The sequence below is a fragment of the Ostrea edulis genome, chromosome 8 (assembly GCF_947568905.1).
Source record: "Ostrea edulis chromosome 8, xbOstEdul1.1, whole genome shotgun sequence".
NCBI lineage: Eukaryota > Metazoa > Mollusca > Bivalvia > Ostreida > Ostreidae > Ostrea > Ostrea edulis.
The window spans coordinates 64,923,352-64,934,487 of NC_079171.1; the positions used below are offsets into that span (position 1 = coordinate 64,923,352).

An 11,136-nucleotide genomic window follows, 5' to 3' on the forward strand; every position below is an offset into this window, starting at 1 on the left:
GCAACGCCTACCGCAACTTTTATGGTAATATCTGAAAGACCCGTGATTCTCACTTTTAAATGCCGAGCGTTTAGCGAAGGAACAATCACAGCCCATGTTTATTTCTTAGGTTTGACTCCGCCATGGCCTGAGCGGGCTCGAACGCACGACCTTCCGGAAACAAAGCTAAGTCGCTATCATTGAGCTATGTAAAAATACGCTCGGGGAAGCTCGTCCCGAAGCTTAGCGTGGGTGTTTGGCACCTGCTCAATAACGGCACCCGCCGTTCCTGACGACAACCACTATCGTCCCCAGATAAATCCGTCCGTACACAGAGCTCCGAAGAGACTCTACCTGAAGCAGGCCTCCCGCCAAACACCTGAACTGAATTTATTTCTCATCACAATTACACAATTGTATACAGAGATTTAGTACATATATTTTATATAAAAGTGATGGTAATATATCACTAAATGTTTTAAGGCATGCGTGAGTTTGGAGACACAAAAAATGTAGGCAACATATGCAATTTTAGATTCGAGTAGTCATTGGGTCGGGGAGCATAGTTTATTAATATTTCTTATAAAGGAACACAATTTTCTTAGAAAAGATTGCTTGTTTGAATTCATTATATTTTTAAAAGTGATGGTGTTTTTGAAACGTATTGTTTTGGTGATAAACATTGTTTTCTTATATCAATCAGAGATTTGCGATTAAACATTACCAATTTCATTTAATTCACATTTATTACAATGTCTTGTTTCTCGGGGCACTACGTCACTATGCTGCCACCAAGCCAAATGTTGATCACGTTCTCCGGTGCTTAACTTGCGTGATCAAGAGAGAGACTCTACCACATCACTAGAAAAGCTAGCTCTCTAGCGAGGCAGTATAAGTTCCCCCTTATACTGCCCGCTACAATAAAAAGAAATATTCATATATTTCACAACATTTATTATCCATGTTCTCTTGTATGCTAGAAAATGAAATCTCCACACAACCCCACAAAGTCCTCCGATACCAATCAGCACACGTATACGATGTTTTATAAACGTCAAAAAGTGAAAATAAATAAAATATATAAATCCCATTAGTCAACCATGGTATGCTTATCTTATCTAAATCAAAATTATTTGAAATGTCATTTAATGTAATTAAACATCGATTTCATATGAAAACAATTCACTACATTATATTTTGACCCGCGCCTGATAGATCAGTTCATTAAATAGAACATAGTGAGTAGTTGCCCGGATCTTCGTATATTCGACGTTACCCACAGTCTCCAGCCGGTCCTGTCGAACCCTATCCCGATAGGACTACCCACACACACCCTGGATGATCGAATGATCCGCCCCTGAGTTCCATCTGCAGTCACTTGGAAGATCGTGTTCGATTTGCAGTCACAGACGTAAATGTTTTCCTCGAAGTCTAAAGCGAGGCCTGCCGGTTCTCGGAGCGTGCTATCGTGATACCTGTTTGGAATATAAATTTTAAAAAAAATTGCAAGTATCAATCTACTACCGTTCCAATGAGCGTGTCACGCCGCTTGATCGAACGTGCAAATTGTTGTGGACAAGGCTTCTCGTAGATTTCAACGAAACAGGTCTTGCCTTTGTCTTCAGTGCCTAATCACATTGGGAAAAAAATGGTGTAGCGTGGTCATCCAAACTCACTTTTATTGAAATTCAAATCTTGCGATACATGTATATACATATTTCATTCGATATTTTACCCACCATTATGTGTGACGTCATTATTGAAACCACACAGTGAATCAGCGAGTGAAATTTGCACGCTCAGTCAAGCGAAGTGACGTGCTGTAATTAGAACGATAGTACTAAAAGATTTCATCACTTTCCTGATATTCATTCTGAGATACACGATCAATAAGGAAATCTTAAGTCTTATACTTATTCATATTGTTTTGCAATAATCCTTTAAGGAGGTACTCTACATCGTCATAATGGCTGACTTCCTTTAAAAACATGGGTGGAAATATAAATATAAATATAAGCAATATTTGTCTATTCATTTCGAAAAGCATAGCTTAGCTGAGTAGGTTAACACATTGACAGCCCCCTCCCCAATATTTAAATTTAAGGAAAAAAAACAGGTTGGCTGTTGAACTGTAGATCGAGGGTTCTTCGAGTACAGCAGGGGTTTTAAATGTTTTGCAGATTACTTTCGACGACTAAAACTGCAGTTTTGAACTAAATAAAGTAAAATTTTAAAGTTTTCAATTTCAAAATACATTGTATTGTTGTACATATCCTCCACGTTTCATCCGTATCAAATGTCTCTGGTGAATCATACCTCCTTAAGCTATTAAAGCAGACCAGAATACCTCGTCAGTGATAATAGTCCACAACGTGTGATATTAGCCACCGACTTGAAGTCAAAGTCCAGTAAAATTAGGGCTGGGCTTGTGAAAACATTACATACACGTATAATTAATTGCTGTTATAAAATTTAGAAATTCATTTCAAAAATAAGGATTATCTCCCTCACGCATAGCTCTTATCCTTAGACAAATTTGACTCCACTTTTTGGCACTCTGTTTTTCCCTAAAATAACTCTAAAAGTTTATTTTTATTTCGGATTTCAAACATTTCGGTTGAGCATCACTGAAGAGACATTATTTGTCAAAATGCGTATCCGGTGCAGCAAAATTGGTACCGTATGAGTTTTACATTTACGAGGGATTCTGGACTGCTTTGTTAGCTTAAACAGGTATGCTACACCAAAAGAATTTCATCAATCTTCCCGACTTTCTGTTAAAATCATATAACTATATATATATATATATATATATATATATATATATATATATATAAAGCACTGAAGAACCAACAACATTCAGTATCCAAAACTGTCGGATCTATATTAAATAGATACAATTGTCAGGGAAAATAATTATATAAAGCACTAGAATGACCAACGACATGAACAATTGGAATTGTCAAATTTTCGGGACAACCTGTCCCTTCATCAGGACGTGAAAGGATTACATTATGGAGAAAACACAAAACACAAATATAATTAACAATAAGCACTAAAGCTACACTACACGATGTACGAATTAACTGTTTCACCTTTTGATCGGCCAAGTTAGTTCTTCCATTAATTAATTTCACACTTTACCGACTGATACTACGGTGACCAGACACCCTGATTCTTATTCTTTTTTGAGTCAATAACAAAGCCTGCAACATGTAATCCACTGGAAAAGTGTTTAGCTAGTTTTGTAGTGTAGCTTTAGTGCTTATTGTTAATTATATTTGTATTTTCTCCATAATGTAATCCTTTCACGTCCTGACGAAGGGACAGGTTGTCCCGAAAATTTGACAATTCCAATTGTTCATGTCGTTGGTCATTCTAGTGCTTTATATATATATATATATATATATATATATATATATATATATATATATATATATAAAGGACGTGATGGTTTTAATCAGACTTAATGGTAAATATCATGTTTGTATCACACCTTTTCAAACTAATTTTAAGTAAACGGATAGTACTAAGCTCTCTGCATTACAAAGTTTTTTTCTTTTCCAAATTTAGAACAGTAATACTTTGTGTATGTTTTAGAACAGTAATACTTTGTGTATGTTTTGGACCAGTGATTGTTTCCTTTGGTCCAGTAAACATTTCAAATACAGATACCTGAATGACCAGTACTCAAGAAGTTTTACGTATAGACTGTCAAAACCGTATACGGAGTCAATGTTGTATAAAATACGGAGTGTCTACTGTCAGTCAATGTTGTATACGGAGTGTCTACTGTCAGTCAAAGATGTATACGGAGTGTCTACTGTCAGTCAATGTTGTATACGGAGTGTCTACTGTCAATCAATGTTGTATACGGAGTGTCTACTGTCAGTCAATGTTGTATACGGAGTGTCTACTGTCAATCAATGTTATATACGGAGTGTCTACTGTCAATGTTATATACGGAGTGTCTACTGTCAATGTTGTATACGGAGTGTCTACTGTCAATGTTGTATACGGAGTGTCTACTGTCAATGTTGTATACGGAGTGTCTACTGTCAATGTTGTATACGGAGTGTCTACTGTCAATGTTGTATACGGAGTGTCTACTGTCAGTCAATGTTGTATACGGAGTGTCTACTGTCAGTCAAAGATATATACGGAGTGTCTACTGTCAGTCAATGTTGTATACGGAGTGTCTACTGTCAATCAATGTTGTATACGGAGTGTCTACTGTCAGTCAATGTTGTATACGGAGTGTCTACTGTCAGTCAAAGATATATACGGAGTGTCTACTGTCAGTCAATGTTGTATACAGAGTGTCTACTGTCAATCAATGTTGTATACGGAGTGTCTACTGTCAGTCAATGTTGTATACGGAGTGTCTATTGTCAGTCAAAGATATATACGGAGTGTCTACTGTCAGTCAATGTTGTATACGGAGTGTCTACTGTCAGTCAAAGATATATACGGAGTGTCTACTGTCAGTCAATGTTGTATACAGAGTGTCTACTGTCAATCAATGTTGTATACGGAGTGTCTACTGTCAGTCAATGTTGTATACGGAGTGTCTACTGTCAATGTTGTATACGGAGTGTCTACTGTCAATGTTGTATACGGAGTGTCTACTGTCAATGTTGTATACGGAGTGTCTACTGTCAATGTTGTATACGGAGTGTCTACTGTCAGTCTATGTTGTATACGGAGTGTCTACTGTCAGTCAAAGATATATACGGAGTGTCTACTGTCAGTCAATGTTGTATACGGAGTGTCTACTGTCAATCAATGTTGTATACGGAGTGTCTACTGTCAGTCAATGTTGTATACGGAGTGTCTACTGTCAGTCAAAGATATATACGGAGTGTCTACTGTCAGTCAATGTTGTATACAGAGTGTCTACTGTCAATCAATGTTGTATACGGAGTGTCTACTGTCAGTCAATGTTGTATACGGAGTGTCTATTGTCAGTCAAAGATATATACGGAGTGTCTACTGTCAGTCAATGTTGTATACGGAGTGTCTACTGTCAGTCAAAGATATATACGGAGTGTCTACTGTCAGTCAATGTTGTATACAGAGTGTCTACTGTCAATCAATGTTGTATACGGAGTGTCTACTGTCAGTCAATGTTGTATACGGAGTGTCTACTGTCAGTCAATGTTGTATACGGAGTGTCTACTGTTAATGTTGTATACGGAGTGTCTACTGTCAGTCAAAGATGTATACGGAGTGTCTACTGTCAGTCAATGTTGTATACGGAGTGTCTACTGTCAGTCAATGTTGTATACGGAGTGTCTACTGTCAGTCAATGTTGTATACGGAGTGTCTACTGTCAATCAATGTTGTATACGGAGTGTCTACTGTCAATGTTGTATACGGAGTGTCTACTGTCAGTCAATGTTGTATACGGAGTGTCTACTGTCAATGTTATATACAGAGTGTCTACTGTCAGTCAATGTTGTTGTCATAGAATTCTAGTTTTGGGATTAAAAATATCATGAGATTTTATGTAAAGGATTGAATTTACCTGTGACTTTTTTCCAAAGAATTAAATTTACCTAAATATTTCGTCTCCTTCTTTTGATCTACACACAATTGTTTCACCATCACGATGATAAAATTTCTTGTTGTCACGTGACACTACCACGGGGGCGGTATACGTGTAGCTTTCCTGGGTCGGGATTGAAATAACCTCACCTCCATCATCTCCCAGTATTTTGATACAGTCCCCAAATGACACAACCATCTTGTCTTCCATGCACGCGACGCCCTCTGGTGCAGAAAACGTTGTTATCGCACTTAGTAACTTCAGCCCTTCGTTTCGGATCTGATAGCGTGCAATTTTACACACGTGCGGAAGAGTTACGATGACCTCGTTATCACCCGCTGCTGCGATGTCACACGGAGCCGATTCGAGTGGAAATTCCATGACTGGGTGGTAGACATCTTTCTTAAATTTCTTAATTTTGCGGTTGTTGTAGTCAGCCATGAGAAAGTGAATACCATCCGACATAAATACTCCTCCAGTAAACCACACAATCCGCCTCTCATTCGCCATCGATCCGTCGTAATCCTTTTCCTTAATCAGTTTGAGACTGAACGGATCCGGATTGTCGATGACTACTTGCGGAATTTTACCGGACATGACTGTGTATGTTCCGGCACTTCGTGACGTAATGCTCCCAACCTGAGAGGGCTGCTCCGTGACGTCATTGTTGTTAATCTTCAGCTGCGCACGCAGGACCTTCAGTTTTCCCAAAGATGTCATTTTCTCAGCTGTCATCAAAAATTGATCGTTAAACTCAAATTTATAATCCAGATCTTCAGCTCTCTCTCTGTCAACAGCCAGAATTTCCTGATGGTATCCAATCTGATGACGTAATCGTTCAGAAGTGATAAATAGCAGTGATGGGCTTCCATGTTTAGCCACGGCTTCTAAATATTTCATGTCGAGATCCATTGCAAGTTTAGAGCTATGGAGAACAGCTTTCTCATGTTCGATCTTCTTCGTCTCTTTCGAGTGGTGCTTTTCGAATTTATTGAGCGATTCATCTCGGAGCACCTCTAGTCGTTCGATGGCCTTTTTGGTCAGTAGTTCGATTTTCTCGGTCAGTTCTGCATATTTGAAATTCAATATCGTCGCTGCCTGTGTTTTGTCGGCGATCTGTTCGTCTGCTCGTTGGATGACCTCTGACATGACATCCACCACTTCCGCTAGGTCTCCCGCGCTTTTTATATCTTCTGATAATTCATCGATCGTTTGGATTCCCGGGCATTCTCGATGATGCGTGGCGAAGCACACAACACAACAGAGTTTTCGGTGCCCCGGGCAGAATAACTCAACACTCTTCCCTTTGTGTTCAGTGCATGTCTCGTCTGTTTTTGACCCTAGACGCTGGGCCCCGGGCTTATCCCGAATTTCCTCGAGCGGGTTGATGCGATGACCGTTTATTTGTTTGATTTTACGGTGAATACCTTTACAAAATTCACACAGCGGTTCGAAGCAGTCCCTGCACCAGTACCGGGCTACTGTTGATTTCTGTTCTCTTCTACAGGGTTTGCATACCTGTGTATCGCTGTTGAAAGGAACACCGTCCGCCAGCGACATTATCAAGTTATTGTTGGGAAGCTGGCCCGCCCAGAATTCCCGACCGGACGCCGGCACGGACACGGAGGTCGGGATATGACAAACGGGGCAGGTGAATTTTCCATCTTGCAGACCGCCGTTCTCGTCGGAAGTGATGTAAGCATTTAGACACTCCTCGCAAAAGTTGTGGAGACAGTCCAGCTGTTTGGGACCATTGTAGTGACGTAAGCATAATGGGCACGTGATTACATTTATCTCGTGCTCTTTTTCTTCCATCTTAGAGGTCACGGATCCTGCATTCATAATGAGTGAGATAAATGTCCGCGGGACAGGGCTGTGATTGTTTGGTTGTCACATTATTACTCTTGGTGAACACTGCGAATTTTATCTCATTCGGAAATTTCACTTCAACTTCAATTGAAATTCACCTGGTATTATCCTTCGTTGTGCGAACACTATGCATAAAGCCCGATTTAAAACAAAACGAACATTGAGGCGCGCTTAGACTGTCGGGGTTCTTATTTATCTAAGACCTTTGTCCTTCCCTTTCTTACCAACGCTAATTTGTCTAATGTATTTACACCCGCAATCAATTATTAATGTTTTCTAATTCCCCTTGTAAAACTGTTTCATCGATTTTTCTTTCCTATTTCAATTATTCAGAATTACTTATTTATTTGTTAATTAATTTGACGGAGGTACCGATACCCCGCCGTGGGCCTCTGGTTTTTTTTTAATTAATTGCTGTCGGCTTTAAACAAAATCTTCGGAACAAGACAATAAGCAGGGGGTGATATCTGTCGTTTAAAGCTTAATGCCGGGTCGTTAAATGCATTGTCTGTTACCACAATACATGTTTATCTACAGTCCACGGGCGCAATAATCTTATCTTTACATTTATATTGCTTAAAAAAAACGTACTGTTAAACGATTTACAAGCGCGGATCTAAAAGGGGGGACACACGAGCGGATCCAGAAGTTTTTGAATGGGGAAAAGGGGGGGGGTGTTCTACAGTAATTTTGGTTTTCAAAGGGGGAGTCCATCCTCAAATTTAATTTTCTACAACAAAATGGGGGATTTCAAGCCCCGAAACCCCCACTGGACCGAATTTACGGACAAAAAAAAAAATACCAAAAAAAAAAACAAAAAAAAAAAAAAAAAAAAAAAAAAAAAATACCGAGATTGACACCCGCGCGTCTCAAACCAGTACTCCGCTCATATTTCAAAAATAATATCATGAATGTTAAAATGATTAAAATTGTTTCTGAAATAATTATCAATGTCAAAAATGAATGATAAATTTTTGTGAAATGATTATGTCTATGAAATATTGACTACATTATAATTGTCTTGGTTTGACCTGTTGAGAGTTTCTGTTGTCTGAGTAGATTTATATTCAAGGGATTATGTATTTTCAAATCACCACCACCACCATAACACCAAAAAAAAAAAAATAATAATAAAAAAAAAAACAAAAAAAACAACCCCAAACAACTAGTTTGTAAAAATCATATCCCCCCCTTCCCCACCATGATCTAATGATCTAGAGCACAGGCAATTGCATCGCTTGGGGGTCGAATTTACTATATAAAGAGTAAAGGTATAGAACTCTAAATATAGGGTATCCAAGTTAGCCGATGTAAAAACAATAAATTATATAGTAAATTCGACCCCAAGCGATACAATTGCCTGTGATCTAGAGGGAATGTTATGTCCGTTATTGAATGGACATAATATATCAAATTAAAGTCTCTATGCTTCAATTTTTACCTTGTGACCTTCACCTTGTAATTTAACCTATTTTTGACAAATCTGAATTTAGGCCAGCCCATAACGTTGGAATGGCTAGCGACAGCGTTTTTATATTTCACAAATGTATTCCTTTTGACAAGAGCTTTCTTTATGTAGTAAATAAGTTTACTTCATTGTCTTGATCTTGGAGTTTGACTTACTTTGAAAAACTATAATATGGGCGAGAATTCTGCCATTCTGTTAGAGAAAAAAATAATCAGATTTTTTTTTTTTCATAATTTGTGATTGTACGCGGAATAGAGAAAGGCGACTTTTAAACAGGATGTTGGAGATGAATATTCTTGTGACCATTTCTTAATGATCACGAGACCCGACACATCAGGATGACGCAATGTAGCAACTAAATGACTACTTCATCTACACTAACGTGACTAATATTCAGGTCGGACCCGGTCTAGATGCGTATAACATTTCATCAACGCAATTTAAGTATTTTAAGGTAATTTACATTAAAACAATAGTTGCTGTCATTTTGATGTCGAAAATTTGTGTTGTAAAATTGTGATTTACCATATTTCAATGAAAGAAAAAAACAACAACAAAGATTCATAAACTTTTATTATTGATATTTGTGTCCGTAACCAACTGAAAGTCTCTAAAAGAAGCCATTCCATTCCATTCATTTATTCTCACACGTCAATGAACATGACATAGTGAAATACATAGACAATCACACTAAAATTTATATATACCACAGGGGCTAAGCCCGGTTTGGGCCCGAACTCTGTGATACCATAAATCTATATCTATGGTATCACAGAGTTCGGGCCCAAAACGGGCTTAGCCCCTGTGATATATACATGCGTGTTGAGATGCATATAGAATAATGGAGACTATAGAATAGTTTAAACAATATTTATTCGTAAATAATTAGATAATGTTTACAAACAATGTCTTATACATGAAATAGATTGAGAAACAAGCCAAAAGACTTATATTAATCTCGCAAGTAAGAAGTGAATGAAAATTCATTCTAAGTAAAATAAGTCGTATACTAATTATTATAATACACACAAAAAGAAATAGGAATAAGAGAGAAAAGCTGGAATTGAGTATTGGGAGAAAAAATAACACACGTTTATATGTATGATAAGTGTCGATACAGATCAAATGCATATAAACTATAGACAAAGTTGAAATAATAAATTGTAGAGTTGTGCCATATAAACAATAAGTAATAAACACAGGTTTTCCACTTATTACAACCTTGGTGCACATGAGTATATTTTATATACAATATGACAGTATTACATGTAGATGTAGTAGAACAGCTTTCAGAACCTTTTACTTTCAACAAGAAATTTTTGGGCTAAATAAAAAATGCTGTTGTTCTCACTTTCAGATAAATTTTCATTACCGTATAACAATAATTCTACATTAAGTGGATATGGCCGTGTCAGAATTGTATTGGTCCTAACTCTTGAGTACATATTACAGCGTAAAAGAAAATGATCAATACTTTCTACTTCTCCACAAATGCAAAGGGGTGAATTAAATAATTTTCTTTGAAACATATTAAGATTAAGAGCACTGCATTCTAATCTTAATTTTGCATGAAGTGTTTGTCCGATTCTTGTTCCTAAATAAAAATAGTTTGGAATATTAATGACACTTATATTAAGATATTTCTTAAAGCTAGATAGAGATGGATTTAATTGGACATTTCGAGGAAGTGCATTCCATTTCCTTATTGTAGATGGAAAAAATGAATTAAAGTATAGCTTGGTTCTAGAGTTGATTTCTTGCAGTGAATTAGTTGCTCTTGTGTTGTAGCTGTGACCTTGATTTCTCAGAGACTGAATTATATTGTTTAGATAATTGGGAGTGGCAAATCAACATCAACATGAAAGGTTGACCACATCCATTATAGTTCCAATAAATCTGGATAAATTCAACAACAATTTGAAATTTGTAAAAGAAAATAAATCGTGAAAGTCTAAAACAGTTGGTCTATGATGAAATTTTAAAACAGTTGGTCTATGATGAAATTTTAAAACAGTTGGTCTATGATGAAATTTTAAAACAGTTGGTCTATGATTGAAATTTTAAAACAGTTGGTCTATGATGAAATTTTAAAACAGTTGGTCTGTGATGAAATTTTAAAACATTTGTTCTATGATGAAATTTTAAAATAGTTGGTCTATGATGAAATTTTAAAGCATTTGGTCTATGATGAAATCTTCGCTGTAAGTACATTTTTCGGAAGTCTTAAATTTTCACACAAAAATATATAATAAAATTCGTCGCCTATTTCAGA

The 11,136-nt window shown here is 37.0% G+C and overlaps 1 protein-coding gene across 2 annotated transcripts in view; it reads right to left on the reverse strand.

Annotated features, from left to right (window-relative positions):
- Window positions 1-11,136, reverse strand: part of LOC125662735 (E3 ubiquitin-protein ligase TRIM33-like) — a 12,609-nt gene continuing 1,473 nt past the window's right edge. The window contains exons 1-3 of one of the 2 annotated variants that reach the window (XM_048895064.2): window positions 5,538-11,136; window positions 1,256-1,454; window positions 1-894 (exon numbers count right to left, since the gene is read on the reverse strand). The exon at window positions 5,538-11,136 is cut by the window's right edge and continues 1,473 nt beyond it. In XM_048895064.2, coding sequence (XP_048751021.2) covers window positions 883-894; window positions 1,256-1,454; window positions 5,538-7,369 — 2,043 coding nt within the window. In that variant the 5' untranslated portion in view covers window positions 7,370-11,136 and the 3' untranslated portion in view covers window positions 1-882. Of the gene's footprint in view, window positions 895-916; window positions 1,455-5,537 lie in introns of those variants that run through there. The other variant, XM_048895063.2, reaches the window with a different exon arrangement.